The 27,621-nt window shown below is 56.3% G+C and overlaps 1 protein-coding gene across 2 annotated transcripts; it reads right to left on the reverse strand.

Moving 5' to 3' along the window:
* Window positions 1-128: 128 nt before the first annotated feature.
* Window positions 129-18,624, reverse strand: MLXIPL (MLX interacting protein like). Of its 2 annotated transcripts, none has more exons than XM_070362493.1 (17): window positions 18,285-18,624; window positions 14,450-14,556; window positions 10,075-10,157; window positions 9,819-9,908; window positions 9,466-9,510; window positions 8,705-8,906; window positions 8,504-8,584; window positions 5,499-5,668; window positions 3,495-4,035; window positions 3,225-3,292; window positions 2,999-3,146; window positions 2,720-2,832; window positions 2,497-2,616; window positions 2,214-2,341; window positions 2,007-2,130; window positions 1,185-1,314; window positions 129-899 (listed from the first exon to the last, which is right to left on the reverse strand). In XM_070362493.1, exons 1-17 carry the CDS (start codon window positions 18,581-18,583, stop codon window positions 781-783), a joined length of 2,568 nt encoding a protein of 855 aa, XP_070218594.1. In that variant the 5' UTR covers window positions 18,584-18,624; the 3' UTR covers window positions 129-780. The 2 variants fall into 2 exon arrangements, with proteins under 2 accessions (XP_070218594.1, XP_070218593.1); XM_070362492.1 differs by having other exon boundaries at window positions 2,999-3,149.
* Window positions 18,625-27,621: the final 8,997 nt, after the last annotated feature.

The following is a 27,621-nucleotide window of genomic DNA, read 5'->3' on the forward strand; positions in this document are numbered from 1 at the left end:
TCAAAGCCCTCCAGGGGCTTCCAGCTCAGAGGACAAGCTAAGGTCCCCTCGTGGCCAGCGAGGCCCTCTACAAGGCCACAACCATTCTCTCTCCATCCCAGAACGAGACACACTGACAGTCCCTGACACTTTCTGTTTTTATTGATCAAGAATTCTTTACAAAATACACATACACACACGTACACACACACACACACACACACACACAAACACACACACACACCAGATACCTGCCCTGGTTTGGTCACCCCCCTGCCCACTCTCTCCTGGGATCAGACTTTCCTGGCTTCATCCGGGGACATCACCCTGTGGCCTCTTCCCCTACCAGCGGAGGAGCACAGAGAAGGAACTTCCTTTGTTTCCCTGATTAGAAACACAGGCTGGGGCCCCACCTGTGGGGGAGCAGGTGGGAGTGACAAGGAAGCATCACCCCCTTCCCTCTTTCAAACTCCATGAGTTGCCAGGTTAGTCTCCCAAGCACCACAGCTGCTAAGGCTTTGAGATCCTCTTCCATTCGAAGCTTCCCCATCCCCATGTTGCAGACTGAAAACTGGAGGTCCAAAGAGGGAGGAAGAGCCCCTCTTACCCGCCCCTGCAACCCCCCACCCCCACCACCCACGCCCAGATCACAGCATTAGTTGCTATAGTAGAACAGGGACTGGAACACGGTTCTTCCCAGCTTCCGGGAGATGAGAAGGAACCCTGCTTGACAGCCAGGACTCGGGGCAGGAGGGAAAGTAGCCCCAGGGTAGCTGAGTGAGCAGCAGGGTCTGTCCAGCACTATAAAGATTTGCCAAGGGTGCCCTCTGTGACTGCCCGTGTGGCTTGCTCGGGTATACAGTCTGGATCCGTCAGGATGCTGGTGGATGTACTCAGCTGACGTAGGGAGTTCAGAACAGCTGGGAAAAGAGAGAGAGAGGGAGAGACACTTTCGGGGGTCAGGGGTCAATCTACACTTGGATGCTAAAGACAAAAGGATCAGGGGAGGAACTAGTTAGCAAGACTGTCAGTCAGCCCCTCCTAGGAGCTCTGTCTGCGGGTGTCCTAGTGGTCCACCCCGGAGCGTGGTGGGGGATGGACAAAAGTCTAGGCTATACTGAGGGCAGGCTGGACTGCGGTCTGAGCAGGGTGGGCCCCCCGCCCCCTGCTCTGAGGCTTGGACACTCTGCTGGGCAGGCACATACTTGGTCGGAGAGCAGGCAGGGAGCAATACTGGTCCAGCCAGGCCAGGGAGGTCTGGCGGAGGCTCTGCAGGCTTGCTGTAGACACCATCCCATTGAAGGACTCAAACAGGGGCCGGATGAGAATGCTGAACTGGAGCCAGGTCAAGGAGCAGGCCTGGCCTCTGGCTGGTACCCTCACCCACTTCACATGGAGCCCTGATCTCCAACCACTGTCCAGCCTTGAACCCCAAGGACCCCTACTGAAGCCGCCCTTCCGTCTGCCGAGGTCCTCCCGCAGCTCTCTGCTCCCTCCGCCAGCTCCCCCATGGCCTTCCCTGGGCTAGCCACCATCCGTGGGCTTCCTGCTCTGGCTCAGTCAAGGGCTTGACCAGGTAAGGGAGTGAGAGATTTGAAGTCTTCCTGAGGGTCCACCCCAGTCATCTAACTCAGAGTCTGGGCCTTCCCTGGTGGCTCAGATGGTAAAGAATGTGTCTGCCATACAGGAGACCTGGGTTCAAGCCCTGGGTGGGGAAGATCTCCTGGAGAAGGGAATGGCTACCCTCTTCAGTACTGGGTTCTCCCAAACTGCCCCTAGGACCTTCTGAGGGCAGGGCTGTGGTCCTCTCACCCAGTGGCTCCTCTTCAGTTTCCCTCCACTCCCAGCCCATCACCAGGCAATGCTGCTGGCCAAGGTGCCAGGGGGCTGGCAGGAGAGGGTAGAACTGGAGCCTCTTCCTCCAGGAGCAGCCCTGAGACCCTGCCTGGCCTGGGGAGCAGGGACTGCATCAGGTACAGCTTGATCTGGCTGCAGCACACACCGGACTGCTGGCCCAGTAAGGATACTACCCAGAACTTCCAGTTGTGCAGCGTGCGGGTCCGGACATAGTCATCGAACATGTCTCGCATTTGGTCGAACCGCTGGTGTGTGATGGGCACCCCGGTAGCAGGCAGCTGCTGCTGGCACAGGCTGGGGGCACGGGGTGGGTCAGGGCGGGGAGTCAGGCAGCAGGCCCCCTGCTGGCCCTGCACACCCTCCCTGCCCCCACCTACTTAATGGCGGCATTGAGCTCCTCGATCTGGTCCCGGAGCTGCTGGGCCTCCTCCTGCTTGGCCGCGCGCTCCTGCTGCAGCATGGCAATGTACTCAGCCGTCTTCTGCAGCGTGGTGGCCTTGCTCATCTACGGCGGCACCAACCAGGGTGGCCTTGGGTACTGGGGCCCCGGGGTGAGGCACTGGGCGGGGCGGAGGCCAGTGGGTGTGTGGAGGGCCTGGGGGTTTGGCCTTGGGTGGGTGGGTGGGGGTCCGCGTGCGGCTGGGGGGCCTGGGCACTCACCTTGAGGTTGGGCTGGGTGCTGAGTGTGCTCACCAGCCCGTGCAGCGTGTCAAAGCCCAGCTTGATGTTGAAACGCCTCTTCTGCTCCGCAGAGATGTGTGTGATGCGCCGGTTTTCTGTCTGGCGGTTGGGGGAGAGGCAAGAGAGCCGGCGTGAGCCTGGGAGGGAGCACGGGAGGGCCTGGGGTAGAGCAAACAGACCTTAGGGAAAGAACGGGTGCCACCTTGCTGTCTGGACGGCCCCGGCTCAGCATGGGTTGTGGGGGAGAGATACAGATGCTCAGGGCCCCCGGGCCCGGCAGTGAGGTCAGCTCCGCAGACAGCCGCCGCTCACCACCTGTGCCGGGGACAGATGGACTCACAGACAGACCCACACAGGGCAGAGAGTCCTGTGGCCCTGTCCCTCTTATCCTGGCCCCAGATGTCGTCCCCTACATCCCCCTTCCCCTCCTTCCATCCCGCAGACCGCCCCCCCACCACCAGCTCCTTCAACCCCTCTTTACCGCTGGGCGCTGGGGGCGAGAGCCGCTCCACTTTGGGGACAATCAGGGGCCTGGGAGGGGCCGGGGTGGCCGAGCCCGGAGGCAGTCGGGGTGGTGTGGGGGCCGGGGTCGGGGGAAAGAAGGTGCAGGGGAACTCGGGGAGAGTGTCCTGCTGAGGTGGAGAAGGGCAGAGAGTCGGGGTGAAGGCCTGGGGTGCAGCCCCACCTCCCAGTGCCCGCTGTCTTACCGGTGACCCTGGGGGCCGGAGGAGAGCGCTGGACACAAGCGGTGGCTCCAGGGCTTGCTCAGGCTTGGCTGTGCACAGACAGCATGCTGGGGGCCCCATCCATCATCTCCCAGGCCCCACCCCTCCCTTCCTAATAGCCCACACCCCTTTCGGGTTCAGGGTTAAGGACCCAGGACCTCTGGCTGAGCCAGCCCCTCACCCCCCACCCTCTAATCCCACAGGCTCTCGGTGTCCGCACTGGGTCCCCATCTCGCCGGTGGCCCCACTCACCGGCTGTCAGCAGCTGCGTGAGGCAGGGGTTGTTGCTCCCGGCAGTGGCAGTGGGGCTGGCAGTGGCAGGGGCCACGGCGGGGGCGCCGGGCTTCCGCCCTCTGGGGGACGGGGCAGGGGGCTTGCCTCTGGGCCGCGTGCCTTGGGGTACCGGGAAGTGAGGCCCAAATGGGGTCTCCGAATAGCCGGAGGGTAGCAGGTCTATGGGGAAGGGGGCGGGGCCTGGGCCAGGCTGCGGGGTGGGTGGGAAGGCCGTGGGAGCAGACAGCCCGGACACTCCCGGGGCAGGAGGGACGGCAGGGAAAGCGAACCTGGGCGAGAAGAGGGGCTCTTCTTGCAGCAGAGCAGGCGGCGGGGCCATGGGAGGGAAGGGGGGCGGGGGACAGGGCTCCAAGCCCAGCCCCTTCGCAGGGCTAGGGTACTGGAGGAGGGGTGGGGGTGCAGGAGTGGGTGGGAGCTTGGGCTTGGGGTCTTCAGGAAGGAGGAAATCAGAGTTCAGGTAGGTGCTGGAGTCCAGGGAGCCAGGGCAGCTGCTCCGAGCCTGGTTGGGGGACAAAGAGCAGGGGAGAGAGCTGGCCTTTTGGGGGGCCTCCCAGGAAGCCTCCTGCCTGGCTGAGCTCTGGATTGGGCACTGTGGGAGTTGAATAGTCCTTGGCCTCAGACACACACATCAGGGACATTACAATCTAATGAGGGGAAAGAGTAGGGCGCATTTATACACAAATTTAAGCACGAGAAAGAGCATCAATCTTTCTGCCTGCTCATTCATGCACTAAATTATTTATCAGTCCATCCACCAACCCATCCATCCATCCACCTATTTATTCTCTCATCTATGAGCTAGCTTGTCCACCTATATTTCCACCAGCCCTCCAGGTACTAACCCATTCACCAATCCATACAACCACCTATACTTCCCTCCATCTATCCACCAGCTACATATCCATCCACCAGCCCATTTATTGATCCACCATGTACCACGTGGTTGTCGCTCAGTCGTGTCCAACTCTTTGCAACCCCGTGGACAGTAAACCCACCAGGCTCCTCTGTCCACGGGATTCTCCAGGAAAGAATACTAGAGTGGGTGGCCATTCCCTCCTCCAGGGGATCTTCCCTTCCCAGGGAATGAAGCTGGGTCTCCTGCATTGCAGGTGGATTCTTTACCATCTGAACCGCCAGAGAAGCCCTTTATTGATCCACGAAACTACTTATTCATTTACAAATCCATCCACCAGCACATCCACCCAACCAACCACTCACCTAGCTATATATACACCAACTGTACAAGCATCTACCCCCATCTACAACCCAGCGATCTATTCTCCAACACACCCACCCATTCACAGACTCATCCATTCACCGACTTGTTCAATCACTGGGCAACCATCTTTGCCTGCTGTGAATGTGCTTATGAACGGTGCTCAGGACGGGAAGACGCAATGTAGCCAGTGTGAGGATGTGGTGAGTGAAGCAGAGCGCTTCCAGCAAGGAGCCCACCATCTAGTCCAGTAGACAGACCTCCAAACAACAAACCAGGACAGTGCCGGGAAAGTCTGATGATGGAGGAAAAAGGCAGCTACCCTAGCATTGGGGGGGGGGGCAGCACCGGATTTGGGCCTGGAGGTCCTGAGCCAAACTGACAAGAGTCATAGCTTCCTAAAGGCATGTGCCCAGCTTCCGTCTCCATGAGTTCACGCTTCTCCTCATATCCGGCATACCGTCTACTGGTCTCTTCTGCTCAAACCTGACTCATTCACCAAGCCCAGGACTGCCCCCTCTTCTAGGAAGCCCTCCAACAAGCAGCCCAGCCCCATGCTCCTCTGTCCTCAGCCTCCCCCCCTTAACCATCTTGTCAGCCCTGCTTCACGAGGGTCTTTCCTCCCCAGCTGAACCATGCCTCCATTCTCTCTTGATGGACCAAGAACATACCCAGGAAGTACCCTGAAGGCCTCCTGGGCATGGGCAGGTGAGCTGGGCAGGGTGGGGTGAGGCGGGTGAGCTCACCTGCAGGCGGTTATGCCCTGAGAGGTGGGTCATGCCCGAGCAGGCAGGGGGCACCTCCGAGCCCAGGATCCCACTGCCGAGGACGGGGTCAGCCATGGGCCCGAAGCCGTGGGGCTCTGGGAAGTTTGACGGTGTAGGCGTCTGTGGGGGGCGGTAGTTGGTGAAGAAATCTGGAATTCAGACGCACAGGGTGGCAGCCGTCAGGGCTAAGGCCGTGGCTGGAAGCAGCGGGCTGGCCCTGTCCCCGGGCTGGGTTGGCGGTGGGGTGGGGGCTGGCAAGAGAAGGGGGCCTTCCAGGGGAGATTGTGAAACTGGGAGAGTTTCTGTCTCACTCAGGGGAAGCAGCGGCGGAGGCTTGAGTGGGATGGGCCTGAGTGGGAGACAGCTGGGGAAGGGCGTGGGGGTGTCAGCAGGACCCCAGGAAGCAGCCCTCCCACCGAGCCCCCAAACTGGTCCCCAAACTGAGGACCCCATTCCACACCCCCAGACCTGGGAGCCCCAGGCCTTGTCTGCGCCTGCTGGGGACACAGAAAGTGTATTGGGGGAAGAGGGGGTGATTACAGAGTGCCAGGGAGAGAGAGGGCGAGGTCCCAAGGGGAGGAGGTCTACGATGGGGAAGGGCATCATCAGGGTGTCAGGAGGTCACGGAGTGAGTCGGGGGAGAGAGAGGTCAGAAGGGCAGTGGGTCTGGGACAAGTTGGGTCTGTTGGAAGATCAGTGGGTAGGGCTCCAAGGGTGGAGGCCAGGAGTCGGGGGTGAGAGGCCTACAGGGGTCTGAGCAGGGTCAGAGGGGGGGCTCAGAGTGGGGGCAGGGGTGAGGGGGCGCCAGAAGGCCTGAAAGAGCTGGCGGGGTGGGGGAGAGGCAGATTGTTGGAGGTGGGGGTTGTGTAAGCCCCAGGCTATTCTGGTTTTGGGAAGCAGCTGTCCGCGGCCTAACCACATCCCGGGCCTGGTCGCCGCCTGCCCACCCGCTCCCTTCCGGGCACCTTTCTCTGACCCTGAGCAGCCTTCTGTCTGCACCAGCTCCCAAGGCCTCCTGGTCTGGTCAGAGGCGACCCCACTGGCCCCAGCCACCCCGGCCAAGACAGCCGGTCAGGCTTTCTCCCAGGGGCCCCTTGAAGGAAACCCAGGAGTGGGATAAGCCAGCATCAAGCTGCGAGCCCAATGGGGTCTTATTTGTGCGTCTTACTGGACGGTGGGGCCCAGGTGTTGCTGGGCGGCTGGTTCCGCCTGTGTCCGTCTCACGTAGCGTCTGCCTGTCTGCCTCCTGCCGTTGGTTGCTCTGTCTGAGCCTGTGTGTACCTGCCCTGGTGTGACTTGGCGTGTACATGTCTGCCCCATGCTCGTGTCTGTGTTTGGCTGCGTGTCTTTCTCAGCCACGAGATCAGGATTCTCCAGCCTCCCTTCAGCAGAAAGACTAGGAGGTGGAGGGTGAACGCCCACAGACCCCGCACCCCCAGGCCCACGGGGACCACGGGGATGCTCAGGGTCTCAGAGCAGCTCCCCCTCACAGCTGCCACCCACTCCCCAGAATCAGGCGGGGCTTACAGACCAGCAAGCTTAGCCCGGCCCGAGTCACCAGGGTCCCCTGGGCATAGCCGGTCCCCACCCTACCTAGGTTGGCAGAAGTCACTTCCTAGCCCCAAGCCACCCAGGGAGCCCTCCCTGGCCTGTTCCCCTCCACTGACCTGCCATCCCCCAGCTGAGCGCCACCCCCCACACCCCCCACCAAGCCCCTTCCCTCCAGAGAGTTATGGCTCCCTTCCTGGGTTTCCTCTCAAGTGAGGAGCTCTTGGGGGTCAGAGCGGCAGCTCTGAAGGCCCTGGTGCTCTAGACGCTCCCTGTATGACCCAGGCCCCCTATGGCAGGTCACCCCAGCTAGACCCCACTCCCGCAGCCACCCTGCACTTCCTAATCCGACGCTCAGATTTTTGCCCAGAGCCCCGGGGTGGGGGCCGCTGGGCTCCTACCTGTGGCAGGAGTCTGTGGGCCCCGATGGGGCCACTGCCCTCCCAGGCGGGTCTGCTCCCAGGGCACTGCCATCAACACGGCTGCAGTCCCTGCAGTGCCCCCCCACCCCGCCCCCAGGCAGGGGTGGGGGTGGTTCCTCATTCCCTCGTCCCCGCCCCATGGGCCTCCACCTCTCAACTGACAGGCCGAGGACCCCGCCAGTCAGGAAAGAGTGGAGCGGTCACCAAAGCCAAGCCTTTATGCCAGGAACCCCTTTTGTGTCCCCAAGGCCTCGGCTGAAACAGGTTGGGCCCCAGAGTCCCCTAAGCGTGTGACCATCGGGAGCAGTCTCCAAGGCCGAAAGCTGAGTGAAGAAAGCAAAGTGGGAAGAAAGCTGCTGTGAAGACCAAGAGACATTTGTCCACGTGTGCTGTACAGGCGGGATGTCTCTGGAGGGACACGAGATACCAGTGCCCGGTGGCCCTGGGGCTCAGGAGAGGGAGGTAGGGCAAAGGGCTACTTTAAAGAATGCTTTATAAGATAAGATTCCTGGGATTAAAAAAAAAAAATTACATAGGAGGAGAGAAGTGGGTGAGCTCTAGATGAAAGAATGGCCAAGAGTTGATAAATGTTGATGTTGGTGAGGGTTCCATGGGGATTCTCTCTCCCTACCTGTGTGGATGCTTGAAATGTTCTTTAATAAATAGTTCTTAAAAATGAGTTATATAAATACGAATAAACAGGCTCAAACAAAGGAGAGGGATCAAAGCCCTTCTCTCCCTTGAGAGAGTCCATGCTTTCCTGTGAACTCCGCAGAGCTTGTGGCTTCAATGGACCTGATCCCCTGTCCCCCGCCAGGTACCCTGATCTCACAGGAGGCTACTCTGGCTGTATCCCAAGGCCCAGACAAAGGGAGACCAGGAAGATCCCTCAGAAATCACCCAGATCATCTACCCTTTCAGAGGGGCCTGGGACCAGCCTGAAGTCTCAGTCATACTGGGGCCTTCCTACCACTGATCTGTGGCCGCCCACCCAGGGGGCGGGGCCTGGCCCACCTGAGATCTCCATGAAGTCATCCAGGCTGGGCTGCAGCGGTGTCAGGTCTGGCTGGATCATGTCAGCATTGCCCACGTAGGCTGGAAGGGGGCAGGGGTGATGTCAGGAGCATTGGGCAGGGTGGAGGTACCCATGCCTGGTCATCTGCCCCTGGCTGCCTGGATCCCTTCAGGCCTCCCTTCCCTGGTGCAGGCCCTCACCGTCCTCGGGGGGCAGCTGCAGGGGTGTGGGGGTGGGCTGCGTCATGGTGAAGAGTGTGTCAGAGATGTCAGACAGAAAGCAATTGAGATCCAGAAGCTGGCGCCCGCCGGGCTCCTCCTCTGGGCCCCCCAGCAGCACGGGTACCACGCTGGTGAAGAGCTGCTCGCACCATCGCTCTGGTGGCTGCCACCCCACTTCCGCCTGGGGAGACAGAGCCGTCAGCAGCCCCAGGAGACCCCACCACCACCACCCCATTCCTTACAGGCCTGGAGACCCAGGGCTCTCCTACTGCCCCTGGGTCTTCCGGGTCGCCCCCTGCCTGAGGGGAGGGGGTGATCAGCCATCTAGACAGGCTGCTCTCCTCTCCTCTCCTCTCTCTGGTGGACTCAAATTTGCTGCCTGAAAGGCTAGGGTCACCGCACTGGCCTCTGACAACTCTCCCCAGGAGAAGACTGAGACGGGCTTGCCAAAAAGCTAAGGGTCCCCTCCTGCCTCCTGCATTTTCCCCTACCTGGGACCCCGGTTCTTACAGCCCTCTGTTCTCCCATGCCTCCCCACCACTTTGCTTAGTCAACCAGAAGTCTTGGGGTCTTCCCACTACTGCGCTCCAAGGCTGCCCTCCCACGGGAAGAAGAGGTCGATTCACCAACCACAGGACAGCAGCGACGCCCACTCCCCTGCCCTCCCTCCCGCATCCCACTGCCACTGCCTAGCCCACCCAAGGGCAACCGTCCATCCTCTGGGTCCAGGGAGCACCCACCTGCTTTGGGGCAAGGAGATCCCCTTCCCGACTGGACTTACGGAGCTGCGGGAACACACAGAGGGGGACACTGAACCCTCTGCCCCCATCCATCCCTCCCGGCCAAGGCCTCCCCTACTCTCGGGCTCCCCCCCAGATACACCAGATCCCTCGCGGCCCCTCAGGAGCTCTTTGGCGGTAAGGAGGCTGCGAGGAGGTCCTGTGGCCACGCGGTGGCACTGTCGGCCTGGGTCTTAGTGGAGGGCCGGTGGGAGGTGGGTGGTGCAGGGTGTGTGGGAGGAGGGCGTTCCCCCAGGGCTCTTGCAAGCGACGCGGTGGCAAGGGAAAGGGTCTTCCCCGCCGCGCCCACTGACCCGCTTCTTGTAGTAGATGCGCCACTTGTGGTACTCGCGCATCACCACCTCGATGCGCCGCTTCCAGTAATTTCCCTCCAAGACGACGGCCTGGGGAGGGCCGGGAAGGGGCCTCAGTGCGGGGGTAGCACTGACCCCACCCTCACCCCAGTCTCCCTCTGGCCCAGTCCCCTCCCGCTCAGCACGAGGAGTGATGGGCAGGAGGGGGCCCGGTTTGGCAGGGCGGCAGGTGATTGGTCCAGTTGGTCTCGGCTACCTGCGGTTTCCGGTGCTCATCAGCCTCAGGCCCCTGCAGGGGGGTCACGAAGCCACACACGGGGCTCTTCCTCCGCTCCACATCTGAGAGAAGGGGGCCAGGTCAGGGGTGCCCAGCTCCCTCATCTGCCACACTATGAAATCCTGCCAGGCCTTCCATGCTCAGATTAAGTGCCACCTCCTCCAGGAAGGCTTCCAGGCTGCTCTGGCCCTCCCAGATCTCCCTTTTCTATGAGACCCTGTGACACAAACTTCCCACGCGCCATCTGCTCCTTTGGGAGCTTAGGAGGTGTGCAGGCAATGCTTGCTGAGTGGGAACTGTGGAGCCACAGGGAATGAATTGTCCAGAGAAGGTCTTGGTCAGGCTGGCTGGCTAAAGGTCCAGAGCCTTGGTCCCTGCCTCAAGGTGCCCATTCCCATCTCAGAGAACCATCCCTGCTCCACTTCAGGCCATCTGCCTGAGCCCTTTCTCCGCCTCCTCCTCTCCCATCCCTGTCTCCAGCCTTGATCTCTCCCCAAGCTCCTATTTGGCCAATAAACAAGTGCCAGGCTCTCCTTTACCTCTCAAACCTTCCCTTTGGCTTTCCTCCCAAACTCTGGAAGAGCTGTCACTCGCCACCTCCACTTCCACGCCTCCCAGTGGCATGGGCACTCCTATACCCCAGCATCTGTTCCCACACTCACCCCGCTGACCCTGCTCCTGAACTCAAGGCTCTGGCCCTCCCCAGCCCCATGCTCCTTGACCTTGGCTTCAGGGCAACCCCCTCCTCCTCCCCAGGCCCCAGGAGACTTCCCTCTGTTCTCCTGTCTCCCTGACCACTTTTCACTGGCCCTGCTGCCAGCCCCACCCCAACCTCTGACATCCTGCTCCTTTGCAGCTTCAGACTCATCTTCCAGCTGCCTGGGGGAACCTCCACTAGACTGTCTCAAAACATCCCTCTCAGATGTTTGGGGACTTCCCTGCCAAGCCAGAGCCTCCTCTGGACTGCCCACCTGGCCTCCCAGTGACCCAACCTCCCATCACCTCCCAGCGTCCCCATCTAATCCATGGACTGACCCTCTCAGCCTCAAGGATGTGTGACATTGCTTCCACCATCCCCTCCCCTCCATATGCTCTCTGTCACCCCCTGGTCTGGTGTCATTTCTCACCTAGGCCTCCCTGACTCCAGCCTCACCCTCTCCAGTTCACCCTCCTCTGTGGCCAGGTCAGTTCTTCCTACCTCACTGGCAGTACAGGCCTAAAAGCCTCCATGGTTCCCTGAACCTCCTAGATAAAGTCCACGCCCCCTAGCCTGACTCCCAAGCCCCTGTGACTGGCCCCGCTGCTTCTCCTGCCTTTCTATCTCCTTCACAGGCCCCACCTGGAAGCCAGACACCCACCCCACCCCCTGCCCCAGCAGCCCTGTGGTTTTATTCTATGCAGAATGCCTTTCCCTTCCCTCCTTTGCTTCATCTACCCACATCTATGCCCCCATCAGGACAGCTCAGGACACTCTCTCTTCTGGGAAGCCTTTCTTCATCTGAAACAACCCCTCGGTCCCACCTGCCTCACTCTCCGCCCTGCCTCGGCCATCTCTCTGCATGCTGGCCTCTCTGCTGGGAGTGAAAGCAGGGGCAGTGCCCTTTAGCCCCAAATCCTTGCATCTGGCACAGAACTTGGCAAACAGCAGGCCTTTAGAACCCTGGAACCCGCCCCCCCCCGACCCCACCCCATGATGAAGTGACTTTTCCTGGCAATCTTAACAAAGAGGACTTCTGGGGTGTCCGTGGGGCCCATCCTGCTTCAACCCACAGCCAGCTTCCTCTGACACAGAGGAGGGGGCGCCACCTGACCAGGGAATTTCTTGGGAACATCAGCATCATTTACAAAGTTCTGTCCTAAAGGACATTCTCCAAGACTATCCCTGTGGGAGTGGGGATGGGAGTTGTCCCAGTTGCTAAGCACGGCTTGAACAGAAAGCAAAGGGAGGGCCCTTGGTTGTGTGAACTCCCGGGGATGAGAGCAAGGAGGATCTCAGGGTCTCTGCTCCTGGCTTCATCGTTGAGGATATGAGCCAGGAAAGATCGGGCTTGTCCAGGGTCCAAAGAGAGTCAGTGCTGAGCAGGCCTTGTCAGGCTCTGCCCTCCCCAACCCGGTGACCCTGTGCTCTGGATGGAAGGGCAGGGATCGTGTGACTTCCTAGGGCTGGGGCATGCTTTACCTAACAATGGTAAATTCATCGGTTCGTGCGGCCTCCTAGCCCCTTGCACCTGTGCTGGGACAAGGGACCCATGGAGGAATCAGGGATGAACCTCCCAGCTTATGGGGAGAGACAAGGAAAGCACACACATCACAAGAGCTAAAGCAGGGTGGCAGGTCTGCCCAGGAGAGGCCCTGGGAGCTCAGAGGTAATACGACGATTTATGGAAAAAGGATTTTGTGGAAAAAGAAGGGAGCTCAGAGGCCCAGAGCCTGCCTAAAGGAGGCAGGTGTGAAGGGGAGGAGCCAGGCAGCCCCCCAGCAAACCCACTCCTCCACGTTTCCTGAAGCCCACTTTCAAACCTTCCGGGCTCAGGAAGGAGGAGTCCTGATACTGGGTTTCAGGCCTGCTGTGTGCTGTGGTTATTATCACAATAATAGTAATCAATCCCAGCATTCACCTGAAGGGAGCCCTTGTGTGTGTCAGGCCCTGTGAGGTGACACAGATCATCTGTCTTGCTGAAAACCCACAGCAAGCCCGAGCAAGAGGGTGTATTATGATTCCCACTGTACAGATGAGCAAGCTCCAGCTGGGGGAGGCGAGGGCCTTGCCCAAGGTCCCAGAGCTAGGACGTGCGAGAACTTGACTCAACTGCCCTGACTCGGAACTCGGGGTCCTTCCATCAGATTGTGCCATAGTCTGAGTGAGGACCCCTGGCTGGCGTCAGAAATTCCTTCTGCAGAGAGAGAAGGGTTTGCATCCCATCCTGCTTTGGAGGGAAAGCCTAGAGGGGGCAACCTCAGGATGGCATGGGGTGGTGAGGGAAGTTAGAGACTCCTTCTCCCCCTAGCCCACCAGCTTCCTGGTTTGGGCAGGGCCTGTCCTGAACATTCTCACTGGAAGCCAGTCAGCTGGGAGCAGTGGAAGGGGCATTGGGCTGAACTGGAGAGCCCTGAACTCACAGCCAGTCATAGCTCTGCTCCTTTTATGCTCCGTCACCCCGAACACGTCAGTATTCATGCCTGGAGAATCCCCATGGACAGAGGAGCCTGGTGGGCTACAGTCCATGGGGTGGCAAAGAGTCGGACACGACTGAGCAACTAAGCACCTACACCCTGAACAAGTCACTCGCCTTCTGGGCCTCACCTGCTCATCCATAAAATGGGGGTAATAATAACCTGTCTCCCAAGGTTGCTTGGAAGCCTTAAGTAAGATGATTTATGAACCTGCCAGGCACATAAGGCAAATAGAAACCAAAAAACAAAACAAAACAAAAAAAAAACCACTCCTTTTCTCTGCTTGAATGGAACCCAGTGGGGCCAGTACAGAGAATACATGGGTGAGCCCTTGTGGGCTGTGTGTTCCCAGCTCAGCACAGCCTTCGATCCTGCAGGAGGACCTTACTGAGCTGGACAAGGTCCAGCACGGGATTGACCGGCCTCTCAGCCTCTGCTGCCCTGCCATCGGGGATGGGTGAATTTTGCATCCCCAAATGAATGACCATGACCTCCTCAAGGGTACATCAGGTTCAACCATCATTTATTAAGCTCCAGCTTTGTGCCAGGCCTGTTCATACCTGTGACCCCCATGCCAGCCATGAAAGTTAGGACTCTTGGCCTCCTTTTATAGATGAGGAAATGGGTTCAGAGAGGTCAGACAACTTGCCTGCAGTCACACAGCCAGCAAGGGCCAGAGATTGGGTGGGAAACCAGCCCTGGGTGACTCTGAAACCAGAGTCCCTTCCACTCGACCACGTGGCCTCTCTGGGCTCCCTCCCCTCAAATCTCGATGGCAGAGGGGGCACCTAAGGACCTCACGGGATAGCTGGTGGAGACCCACCAGGATCTGAGTTTCCCCTTTGCGATTGGCCCAGATAGTGCTGAACGCTTCTTTCCACCCTGGCATTTGAGGTGCCTGACTACACTAATGGGGTGCAGAATGGGCTTTCAACTGTTCCCCCATCTCAGCCCACTTTAGGACTTCTAAGGGGTGACTCCTGCTGTGCCCAGCTTCACAGTGGGGAGCACCCTTCGGGACAGACATGTCCCCTGTGACCCTCTGAGTTTAGAAGCTGTCGAGGGGTACTGATGCTGGGGACCCCAGTCTCCCCCGAGGTGCTCTGCTGGAGCCGGTGTTGAGGGTGCCCAGGGCAGCCCCCGCGTCAGCCCTCCTGCCGGGCCCGTGGTGCCCACTCACACTGGATGTACCAGGCCCTCCAGATGGCGTTGTTGAGGCGGATCTTGTCCCGGCACAGCAGCTTGAGGCCTTTGAAATTCTTCCACTTGGGAGAAACCAGCTTGCCACTGTCAGAGGGAGAGGGCTGGGTCAGGGTGCAGGTGTGGAAAGTTGAAGGGGGTGGTGGGCTCCACTCTCTTCCTGGGCCCTGGGGCACTCATCTATGGTGGGCCATGTGAGGGACCACCCCCAAATCCTGCCCCTCACTCTTACCTGCCTGAAATGACTACCTTTAAAATATTATCCCAGGCCCCACTCCAGGCCTCTGTGATCCTCTGGCGAGACCTGCTGAGACCTGTTTCTGAGCTCAGTCCTTGGAATGACAACGTCTGTCCATTTCTTACTGAAGAAAACTGAGGGTCAGGAAGTAAAGGGGATGTGCCCAAGGACACGTGGTGGAATCTCACTCAGGCCCTGTGTTTTTTTTCTCCATCCATCTCACTGGCCCCCTGAGCCCCCGGGGGGTGGGTAGGGTTTGTCTGAGTACAGAGGGAACGGGTTCACCACAGGCGACCTCCAGGCAGCCAGCCACTGCCTTTTCGCTGCCTGTCTGGTGTCTGCCCAGCCCAAAACCCCCGCATGGCAACCTGGACTGAGCTGGAAGGTACTGTTTCCCAGAGTATGCGCAACATGACCGCCACCAGGGCCCAAAGGAAGGCAGCTAGGATGGTGGAGTGATGGGCCGGGGCTGAGACCGTGACCCTGACCCAGGTAGTCAATCAAATCCACAGGATGGACTGGGCTCCACCAGGTGAGGGGCTTGACTCTCAGGGTCCTGATGGTCGCAGGCCAAGTCTGCCACCCCCAAGGAGCAGGCCTAGGAGGTCAAGATGTTCAGGGTCTTAGGACCCCTGCTGGTCCCTCCCTCTTCCCTTTTCCCTCCTTCCTCATGGTTCACCAGCTAGGGTAATATATGAGTCCCCTCTGGCCCACCTTCTCTTGCTCACATGGAAGGCTGAGGCCCCAAGGCTTAGTCTTCCAGAAGACCGGGCCTGCCCTCTCTGGGGGCCTCTCTGGCAGGCTGGCTCCTACAGCCCCTTGAGTACCTGAGTCACTGGGTCCCCTCTGCTCTCTGGTCTCCCAGCTCCTGTGTTTGCTTTGGGGTGGGGTGGGGGGACCGCTACCCCAGGGCACAACAGGCCTCATTACCCAAATAGGGTACATGGCCCAAGCACCCAGCCCTCTGACTGCCCACCCCCATCCCTCCTAAGTTAGGTAAACACCATCTGTCCAGTAGGGAGACAGACAGAGGGGGCACTCTGATACCTCCTGGGCCAGCTTCTTTTGTGGCACCTGGGGGGGTATTCCTGAGTTTGTGGCCCCAGCCTGTATCCCAGCAACCTCCCAGCCCACTCTGATCACCCAGTGCCCGCCCCCATCCCCCACCTGCCTCCCTCCCTCTGCCACTTCCCCACTGAGGTTGTAGTGTCTGTGGCCAGGCAGGGCTCGGGGAGGTGAGACAGTGACATCCAAGCCCAGGAGGAAAGGATTTGGCTGGGAGGGGAGGAGAGGGGCCCAGCCTGGAGCAAAGAGCCTGTGGCCAGAGTTCAAAGGATTTTTTATGACCAATAGAAATTCTGGGAATTTAGGGAATGAGAAGACGAAAATGCAGAACTCCACCCCTCACCCCACGTGTGTACCTTGCAGAAATTCCTTTAGAGTTTTCCCTGATAACGTCCTGTTTGTTCTCACTCATCCCTGAGGCCATTCTTTCCTTAGCCAGCCAGCTCTGACCATGAACAGGTATTTTCTCAGAACTTTCAGAACTTGCCTCCCTGAGACTGCCACCCACAGAACCGTGCAACACGGGGCTCCTGCCCATGAGAGCGAGCCTCTCTCTGCCCACACGGCCCTGCTGAGGGTGAGAGCTGACCAGACGTCCTCAGGCTGTCCCTCGGGGTCAAACTGACCAGTTCCACCCAGCACCCCTGGCCCCCCCTGCCTTGCTGTCCCTCGCCATCTATTTTCTCTCTTGGGACACCCCAGCTTCGTCACTGCTCTCCCCTCCAAGGAACCCCTATAATTAGAAGTCTTTACGGGCTAAAAACACTGTCCATGTCTGACTCTCAGTTTTTCCCTCTGCCAAATGGGAGAATTCAAGAGTCCTCTGGTACTGAGCCACTCCCATCCCTACCCCTTAGGCCCCCACTCAGGGCCAGCCACAGAGATGGAATATTCTTGGTGTTTAGGGAGAAAGCCCAAATCTCCCTACCCCAGCTTCCCCTAACTAGGGTCACAACAGTGTCATCAGCCTCCTAGTGGGGGTGGTTCTGGGAGTGGACTCTGTCCCCTGCCTGGCCTTCTCCCCTGAATCTCCCCTTTGGGTTACCCATGGTCTGTGATGGTGGGGGGTGGGCCTGAGCCAGCCCAGGCAGAGCAGTGTGTGGTATAAAGCAAGAAGCATAAGTTGGGAATGGGTGGGAAAAGGGGACCCTGGAGGACCCTGGGAGCAGGTGCTCCCCCTGGCTGGACCCCACATCCGGTGTCCCGTGACCTTAGATGCCCTGTCCCCTGAAGTCCCGTGATGTCCGAGGAGGGGAGGGAGGAATGGGATGGGAATTTGAACTTTCCACACAGGTCTTGCTCTCTGGGCGATCAGATTGCAACATGACCTGGGCCCGAGGCCAGAGCGTGTGGGCCAAGGTTACAAAGCGTCCAGCCAATGGGGTCCAGGCTGGGCGCCGCAGCAGGGGGTGGGCAACACTCCCCCGTAATCCCCACCCCTGCTCCCCGGCTCCCAGTCAGTGCCGTCTCTAGCCAGCAGTTCTCAGAAGAGGAGGAGGCGCCGTAGAGGAAGAGGAATATTTGCACAGAGAAAAGATCAAGGCCGGCCGATCCCCCTTTCTCTCCTACGGGTTTTCGGTTGATAATTTATCCTGGTCCCTCCGCTCCGGGGAACTTTGCTCCGGGGCACCGAGCCAGGACCCTGGTTCGCGCCCTCCCTTGGGACACAGGCGTGGAACTGGGGCCGGGCGCGGCCGGCGTGCTCTGCGACGCGCCGAGCAGGGGTCCTAGGCAATATTAGGCGCAGAACCTCGCGCGGCGACTCGGGGAGGCGATCCCAGACACCCCCCTCCCAGACCCCGGTTCCCCGGGACCAGCCCTGCGCAGCCTGTATCACCCCATGCCGGACCCCGCTGGGAAACTGCGAGGGAGCGCCTCCTGGGTCCTCCCCAGGCACTCTCTTCCCGCCACCCTCGACCCAGGAGGTTAAGAACAGGTTAATTGTCCCGCAGTCGAGGGGTGCAGGGTGGACGTGAGACTGGGTTTCAATCGACGTTGGCTATGAACTGGGACAACCAAGGCGCGAGGAGTATCGCGCGGGTGCAAGAAGAGTCGGCCAGGGCAGGGGCTTCTGTATTGGGAGCAGAAGGCTGCAGGTGGTCGGGTGGAGTGACCCCCGGGGTGAACGGTGGGCATGTTAGGACCGCCTAGGGTCCTGGGAGTGCGAGGGATGCCCTGTTGGCATTCTTTGGGGGCGGAGGGGTCAGGACTAGGAGAGAGGGGCCGGAGCGGGGCCTCCGGAGGTCGAGGCGGAGGGCAGGAGGTCCCTGCCCTACGGAGGGAGTCTTGGTGGAGAGAAATGGGAACCCGGGAGGGATGCAAGTCGGGGGGCCAAGTGGAAAGGGCGGGATCAGAGACACTCCGGGGTGGAGGAGAAGAAGGGATCCAGGATGTGGCCCGAGTCTCTGAGAACAGCCGGACCAAGGCTTGGGGCCGAGTGGGTTGGCCGGGAGCCCCAGAGCGAGGTCCCGCCGTGGAGGGCCGAGGCTGTCGGCCCCGGAGCCGCCCTCACCTGTAGGCCAGGCTCATGCACTCGAACAGGCGGGTGAGTGTGGGGTCGATGCTGCGCGGCCCGAAGTCGGCGTGCCCCAGGGACCCTTCCTGGTCGCGCCGCCGGGTCAGTGAGTCGCTGTGCGGCGACGACACCATGAAGTGACCGCTGTGGATGACCTGCGAGCGAAGCAGCCCACCCGCGCTGCGCCGGGTATTCGGGTCCTCCGAGTCTGTGTCTGAGTCCGAATCCGGGCTGGGGACGACCCGCGGGCCTTGCAAGCCCGCGACCAGACCCGCCAGCGCCCCGGCCATGGTCATCGCCGCCGCCGCCTAGCCTGGGCTCGGGTCAGCAGCAGGCTCAACCCGTGTGGCCAGACCGGCTCATTAGCATATGCCCGCCCGCCGCTTGTTAGCATAGCCCCGCCCTCCAGCCGCGATAGGTCGCTGGAGGGGGCGGGGCCTCGGGGCGCGCGGGAGCAGACGGGGCGGGCTTATATTAACAGTCAATGCGCCAGGTGTGAGGACGCCGGGTCAGAGCTCCCGCAGGTCTAGAGTTTGGTCAGGAGGGGGTCTCTTATCTCCTCTCCCGTCCTTCCTTATGTTATGACCACCTGGAGTCCTGGTGGAACCGCCCCTACGTCACCAAAAGGGCTCTCAAGAAGAGTCGTTCACGCCTGAGCCAGAAAGTCGTCGGTGCCAGGGATCCCTGCTCCCCGGTTCGCCCTCCCGTGAGTCCTCTCATCTAACTCACCCCCTGCCCTCTCTGACCTCCCGGCTCATATTCACTCCCTCTCCGTGCTTCACACAGCTGAAAGCACCAAGTGTTGCGTGGCCTGACCCACAGGAAAGTCCGGATACCTCCAGTTATCATTGTAACCATCACTGCACCTGCCCAGAGGTCCTGAGTGGTTTACCCGAGTGTGAATCCTGCCTGGACACGCGGGGTCCGTACCAGTGGTGAAGGGGAAAGGAGAGCCGTGGTCACCCTCCCCTGAACACCCCCTAGGCAGCCCATCGGTCTGGGCCCCCTCCTCTCACAGACCCTGTGGTCCAGCTTGTGTTCTCGTTTCTGAAGGCCCTGTTCTCACCCAGAAGAGACAAACTAGGCCGTTTGGTCTGAGGCATTTCACACCTGTCACCTCACTGGCTCCTCTAACAACCTTCAGGGTGGGTTCTTACCCCACATCAGAGGGGCCACCAGAATCCACAGGCAAGGAAACACCCAGGGCCATCTCTGCTGGCAGTGGTGGCGAGGCAGTCGGTGAGGGCTGGAGGCAAATTTTAACCTCCCTTGACTTTGCGGAGGGTGTGGTCTATGTTAAGTCACAGGCAGACCAAGGGAGGATGTGGTCAGTTGGGGGCTGAAGGCTTGGACAAGGCTCCCCACACACTTTCTTCCAGCCCATGGCAGGGTCACACAGCTCCCTGAGCAAATGGCAGTGCCCTGAGGGCCACTGGGAGCGCTTCAGGTGCTGAAATGGTTACCCAGGCTGGTCACAGGCCAGCCCTTCCACCCACCACGTCCCCTGGACAGGTTCCCTCTGTCCCTGCCAGTCACCACATGTTCCCAGGAGCCCCAGCGACTCTGCACCACTTCCTCCCTGCTGCTCTCTGCAGGAAGTGGATTCTCCCTGCCCACCTCTCCCAAATTCTGGGGAGGTGGGTCCTCACGTGCCCACCTCAGCCTGCCCTCCTCTGGAGAGAGGGCCATCTCTAAATGGTCCTTTTGGAATCCTTGGCTCAGTGAATTATCCTTCATGTGCCTGTCTGACTTCTCCTCTGGCCTCTGGGCCCTGAGGCGAAACTGTGTCCTGGAGTATCTGAACCCCCACACTGGGCACCCAGGGACTTGGGGGACACACTGTGGGGCTAGGGGTGGGAAGCAGGGCCTCCTCTCCCTTGGAGCCTCCTCGCTTCAGGTGGTGATTTAGTCGCTCAGTCATGTCCAACTCTTTGTGACGCTATGGACTGTAGCCCACCAGGCTCCTCTGTCCATGGGATTCTCCAGGCAAGAATACCGGAGTGGGTTGCCATTTCCTTCTCCAGGGGATCTTCCCAACCCAGGGATCAAACCTGGGTCTCCTGTATTGCAGGCAGATTCTTTACTGACTGAGCTAAAACAGACATCTGAATTGATCCTTCTCTGCCACTAATTCCATGAATGACCCTGGGCAAGTCTGTGTCTTACGGAGAATCTGTCTGTAAAATGTGCTCAGTGTATTGCTCATTCACTTCAATCGTGTCCGACTCCTTGTGACCCCATTGACTATAGCCTGCCAGGCTCCTCAGTCCATGGGATTCTCCAGGCAAGAATACTGGAGTGAGTTGCCATGCATGAAACTCACTAGGGGATCTAGAGAGGAGGGGATCTCCCCTCCTCTAGGGGATCTTCCCAACCCAGAGATCGAACCTGGGTCTCCTGTGTCTTCTGCATTGCAGGATAGCAGGGACTTAGAACCAAGAGTGTTTCAAGTTCCAGGACCCTAAGACAGGGGATCCCTGGAGAAGGGAAAGGCTACCCACTCCAGTATTCTGGCCCAGAGAATCCATGGACTGTGTAGTCCATGGGGTTGCAGAGCTGGATACGACTGAGTGACTTTCACTTTCTTTACTCATTGAGCCACCTGGAATGGGGAAGTTGAATTCAGTGATGTCTTAGGGTCCTGCAACTTGAACCACTCTTGGTTCTAAGTCCCTGCTATCACCATTCCAGCTCACACTCCCATGCTCCTCCAACCTCCTGTCCCAGGAGAAAATCTAAGAGTAGTGTTCTGTGGCTCAAAAGACTTTCCCCTGGGGGCTTCCCTGGTGGGCTAGTAGTTAAGACTCCATGCTGCCACTGCAGTTCAATCCCTGGTCAGGGAACTAAGATCCTCCATGCTACACAGCATAGCCCAGAAAAGAAGCTTTCTTCTGAGCTAGTTCTCACTAAGGTGGGTTATCTCCTTTACTTCATGCCTCTCTCTTTGCCTAGACATTAGTTGGCTCTCCACAGGCATCTGTACCCCATCTCTGTCTTCCTGAGGCCTGAACACCGAAAATATAATCTCTCTGCACATAATTCAAAACAAAACAACACTGCAGGAAATAAAAGGAAGTCCACAATAAACGAGACCCTACTTGATAGCATGGAGAGCTATATTCATTATCTTGTAATAACCTGTATCAGAAAGGAATCTGAAAAAGAATATATGTGCGTATGTATATGTATATTTTATTGTTGTTTAGTTGCTAAGTCCTGTCCGATTCTTTTGCAACCCCATGGACTGTAGCCCACCAGGCTTCTCTCCATGGGATCTCCCATGCAGAATACTGGAATGGGTTGCCATTTCCTTCTCCAGGGGATCTTCCCGACCCAGGGATCGAACCCAAACCTCTTGCACTGGCAGGGAGATTCTTTACTTCTAAGCCACCTCGGAAGCCCGTGTGTGTGTGTGTGTGTGTGTGTGTGTGTGTAACTCAATCACTATGCTGTACACCTAACAATCTAATACAAACTGTAAATCAACTATGCTTCAAGTAAAAAACCAAAAACCAACTTGACTCCCAAAATACAAAACAGTTGCCCAAATGAATTTTGGAAAAAAAAATTTTTTAATTCATTTATTTGAATTTAAAAAATGTAGTCCACAAATTCTTTCTCCCATGATGACATCTTCAATTTTAAAAAATGCGTGTATCAATTACTAAAACTTAAAAAGTGTTCTAATGCCTTAACCTTGCTGAGGCCTTGGATATATGCCTCATTCACCTTGTCTAGTCTCCTCCAACCTATCTGTTGACTGTTTAAAAGGAGTTTTCTTTTTGGCTGTGTCACGTGGCTTGTGGGATCTTAGTTCCAGACCAGGGACTGAACCCGCACCCTCGGCAGTGAAAGCTCAGAGTACTAACCACCGGACTGCCAGGGGAGTCCCTGTGTCCAACACTTTTGAAACATCATCTCCAACCTACTGAAGTTAGGTGTCACTACGTTCATTTTACAGTTGAAGAGACAGGCTTGGAGAGGGGAAGCAGTCGCTCAAGGTCCCCAGCGGAGAAAAGACAGAGCTAGATCTGACTCGAGAAGTCCAGGTTCCTTCACCTGTGAGGCTGCCACCCAAAGCTCACCCATCCCAGAAGTGCCACTCTGGCGTCTTCCCCAAGTTACCACAACTCTTGTTCAGCTGCAACTGCAGTTTCATTCGGCCCTGGGTTCACATGCATGTGCCTCTCTTTCCCACTAGATGGCAGCGTCTCTGAAAGCAAGACTCATCTCACTCTCCACGGACCATATTCTTCTCCAGTGCAAATGTGGAAATGGGTATTTGCTGAATGAATGAGTTTATATCTATCTAGACTAAATGTGCTCTCCCTATCTATCCATCCATCCATCCATCCACATCCACACACATAGATAATATTTATTAAGTGCACATTATGAGCCTGTCCAGCCTGGCGTGCTGCGATTCATGGGGTCGCAAAGAGTTGGACACGACTGAGTGACTAAACTGAACTGAACTGAACTGATGAGCCTGTCCCAGCGCTAAGTAGTTCGCTTAGTTAAAAAACATAAAAAGGCAAAGATCTGGCACTTTTATTTATTTATTTTTAGCCACACCTCGAGGTGGGATCGTAGTTCCCTGACCAGGGATCAAACCCATACCACCCGCATCGGAAGTATGGAATCTTAACCACTGGACCAACAGGGAGGTCCCTGGCACTTTTAATATCTATAGGGTAGGAAAATGGAAAATGACTACTTCAGGTACAGGGTTTAGCTCTAGGTGTTGAAAATATTCCAGAATTAGACAGTGGTGATATTTGCACAACTTTATAAATATACTAAGAGCCAGTGAAAAAGGGTACATGCGTGAGTGCTAAGTCTCTTCAGTTGTGTCCGACTCTTAGTGACCCCATGGACCGTAGCCTGCCAGGCTCCTCTGGCAATGGATACTCTAGGCAAGAACACTGGAGTGGGTTGCCATGCCCTCCTCCAGGAGGAGGTCTTCCTGACTCAAGGATTGAACCCGAGTCTCATGTCTCCTGCGTTGGCACTAGCTGATCACTGCATGGCCTGCATCACTAGCTGACTCCTGCACTGGTCACTGCATGGCCACGAGCACACCTGGGAAGCCCCGATGAGTGTATTATATTTCAGGAAAAAAAATTAGGTACTTTAATATATTTAATTTATATTTAAATATATTTAATATATTATTTAACTGACTGGTAATCTGCTCGACTGTGTGCGTGTGTGAGTGTGTTCGTATTTTCATTGCCATTTTACAGAAGGGGAAACTCAGGCTCTGGAAAGGGAAGTGATTCAGAGGTTGTTACGAGAATTAACCATAAATAGCTAATGTTTATGGAGCCTAAACTGCTTGGTCTAGGGTATCTTTCTAACAGTCCCATGACTTTCAACTCATTTTGTAGACAAGAAAAACAGGCTTTGCTGAAGGTCACGAGTAAAAAGAATGGGATTCAATCCCAGGCAATCTGATGGGGGAAGCCTGACTCCCAAATACCCAATTTCTCAAATGAAAAGGACTAACAGGGACTTCCCTGGTGGTCTACGCTCCCAATGCAGGGGGCCCAGGTCTGGTCCCTGGTCAGGGATCCCACGTGCGGTAACTAAGAGTTTGCATGCTGCAGCTGAAAGATCTCACATGCTGAAATGAGGATCGAAGATCCCACGTGCTGCAACTAAGACCCGGTGCAGACAAATAAATAAATAATTTTTAAAAAGACAAGCAATTGTTGGTGAGGATGCAGTGTGTGCAGAACCTCCTCCTCTGCCACCACCGCTGTGACTTGGCACAATCGTTTTGGAAAACTATTAGTCAGTATCCACCAGAGCTGAACATCCGTGTACCTTATGACCCAGCAGTTCCACAGATATGTGCACATATGTGCACCAGAAGACATGTACAAGACTATTCAGAACAGCATTAGCCTTATTAGCTTGGTACTGGAAACAATGCAAATGTTTATCAACGGGCGAATGCATAAATATATCTCAGCGCAGACACATGACAGAGTCTTAACACAGCAAAGAGATGAACACTCTACTACCAAATGCAACCATATGGATGAATCTCACTGACAACATGCTGAGCAAAAGCAGCCTGACGTGGAAGTGTGGATGCTGTAAGGCTTCGTTTATATAAAGCTCCAAAACAGGCTGGTCTTCCCAGGTGGCACTAGTGGTAAAGAACCCGCCTGCCAATGCAGGAGACGTAAGAGATGCAGGTTCCCTGGGTCAGAAAGATCTCCTGGAGGAGGACATGGCAACCCACTCCAGTATTCTTGCCTGGAGAATCCCCGAGGGGCCTGGCAGGCTACAGTCCATAGGGTCGCAGAGTCAGACACAACTGACTCAGCAGACTTAGCATGCACTTACCAAAAGAGGCTAATCCCTGGTGTTAGGCTGTGGTTTAGCCTTGGGGTCACTAGAGGGGATCAAGAAGGGGCCACTAACATTTTGTCTCTTTATCTGGGCTCAGGAAACGTGCGTGTTCATTGTGAGTATTCACTGAACTGGACACTTATGAACAGTTTTTATATGGATGTTGAACTTACAAGTTTTTGAAAAGAGAGACTAAGGGACTTACCTGGAGGTCTAGTAGTTAAGACTCTGTGCTCCCAATACAGGGGGCCCGGATTTGATCCCTGGTCAGGGAACTAGATCCTGCATGATGCAACTAGGATCCTGGCGTGGCCACAAAAATTTTAAACAGACAGAGAGAGCTTAAGTTTGCATGTGCAGCCTCATGGAAGCCTGCCTGGCCTGGGAATGGACTGGGCATCTAGGTAGTGGCAGGAGGAGGAATCACTGAGTGAGTTGAGGGAATAGAGGATGGAGAGGTAGGTGAGAGAAAGAGGAGTCTTAGCTGGGTCTCTAACCGGTGGCAAGTTGGAAAGTCATTTCCCCTATCTGGGTCTCAGTTTCTGTATCTGAAAAATGGGTGAGCAAGTCACGAAGGGAAAATTGATAAATATGATAAATATTCCATCAAAGTGAGGAAGTTGGACTGAATGATTTTTCATATCAGAAGCACTCAATTGTTCTGTCAAAAAATATGAGTCTCAGACTTCCCTGGTGGTCCCGTGGTTAAGAACCTGCCTTCAGGAGATGCAGGTTCAATCCTTGGCCAGGGAACTAAGATACTACATGGGGCAACTAAGTCTGTGTGCTGCAACTAAGACCCAATGCAGTCAAACGAATAAATCTTAAAAAAAAAAAAAAAAAAAAATATATATATATATATATATATATATATAGTCTCATCGTAGGAGGAATGAAAAAAGTCACTTCCCTTGGCAAAAATACACTTCTTGCTTACAGAATTTCTGCTTCTGTATTTACAGTTAGTGATATTACAAGTAAGGTCATATTATTATACTTTAAAAAAATTTTATTTGGCTGTGCCAGGTCTTAGTTGCAGCATGTGGGATCTAGTTCCCCGCCCAGGTATAGAACCCCTGTGTTGGGAGCACAGAGTCTTAGCTACTGGATGGCCAGGCAAGGCCCACTAGTACAGCTGGATGGTAGAGAGGAGAGGAACGCAGCCCCTAGTAGGGCAGGGAGCGGGTGGCTGGTGTGCAGGGCCAGCTGGGGGAGAGCGGGGAGGAAAACAGCGGCCTGTGGCAGGATCGGGGGGAAGGGGTTATCCGCCTAGAAATTTTCTTTTTCTTTTTGGCTGCACCTTGAAGCTTGTGGGATCTTAGTTCCCCAACCAGGGACTGAACCCAGGTCCTCGGCAGTGGGAGCTTGGAGTCCTAATCACTGGCTGGCCAGGGAATTCCCTGCCCAGAAACTTCTTTATCCAGCACTGTGGCTGCTTCCTTGGCAGCCAGAGAACACTGTTCCAGGCCAGGAGGAGGCAGGAATGCCATGGGCCAGATTACAAGCTTTTCCCCTCTTCCGCTGGCAGACCAATAACATGGGATTCTATTTTTGCAGGACCATTTGGCAAAATCTACTACATCAAAAATGTTGGTACTCTTTGACCCAACAAGTTCAACTGTAGGAATCTGTCCTATGAAATATCTCCATAAGTGTGCAAAGATGTACAAAGACGTTCCGGGCAGCACTGCTTATAATACTGAGAAACCAGAGAATGGATGAATAAATTCTGATAAATCTCTACCATGAAATACTATGTAGCTGTTAACAACCTCATGTGTAAAACAGGGATAATAATAGGATCCGTCTCTCATAGTTTTCATGAGGATTTAGTGAATTAATACCTGTAAAATGCTTCCATAGTAATGCTAGCTGTAGAAATAAGGAAAGATGCAATGTTGATTAAAAAAGAAATGAGAAATGTGATCCCATTTGAGTAAATTAACAACAGTAAACACACATTAAAAAAGAAGAAAAGTCTGGACATACAAGTATCATATGATGACACTGGTGGTCTTTAGTGGAGGGTAGGGTAATGGAGACATTTATTTTGTAAATCTCAATAAATTTTTAAGTAATACCTGTGTATTGCTTTTGAAACCAGCGGGGGGGGGCGGAATCCTCCAAAACAGTAAAGGAAACAAGAGGAGATAGTGGACTAGAAGATGGCATGAGAGGGACTTCCTTGGTGAACCAGTGGCTAAGACTCTGGGCTTCCAGTACAGGGGGCCTGGGTTTGATCCTTGGTCAGGGAACTAGATGCCACAACTAAAATCCTGCATGCTGTCAAATAAATACTAAAATATAAAATATATATGGCATGAGAAACCCCCTCCCCTCTTCTTGAGGACCCGGAAGTCCAGAGATCAAAGCCACCCAAACAGGCTCCCTGGGGAATTAAGGGCCCGGGTTTGATCCCTGATTGGGGAATTAGGATCCCACAAGCTTCGAGGCATGACCCTTCAAAAAAAGAAAAGGCTCACTGTTTTGGCTGATCAGACACTGCGGGGTGCAGCTTCCCACACAGCTTGTCTGACACTTTATTCTCATTCTGGACCCCATGGGGACATCTTCTCTTTAGGGCACAAGGACGGGAGGTTGGCTCATGGGGGAGGCTGGGCCATCTTACACAAGCCGTTTGCCCTCTCTGGGCCTCAGCTGCCCTCCTTGCAACATGAGCAGAAGCAGCCCAGCCTCTTGGTATGTTGTGAACAGCTAGGGGAGCAGAATGTGCCACTGGCATCAGAGCAGAGTGAGGGAGGGGGGCCAGCCCGGAGCTGCTGCTTCACCAAGAAGAGCCGCTATGCCAAGAGTCTGTAAAAATGCCGACGGCTGCCATTTGTCAGTGGGCAGTTTGTACTCACAACACTGCTGACACCAAATGCGCGATGTCTTCTCCAGTTCTCCAATACCAGCTGGGTGTCCTCCAATTCAATTCAGCTCTGACATTGTCTACCCGGAGTTAGTGTCA

The sequence above is a fragment of the Bos mutus genome, chromosome 25, assembly GCF_027580195.1.
Source record: "Bos mutus isolate GX-2022 chromosome 25, NWIPB_WYAK_1.1, whole genome shotgun sequence".
Classification (NCBI taxonomy): Eukaryota; Metazoa; Chordata; class Mammalia; order Artiodactyla; family Bovidae; genus Bos; species Bos mutus.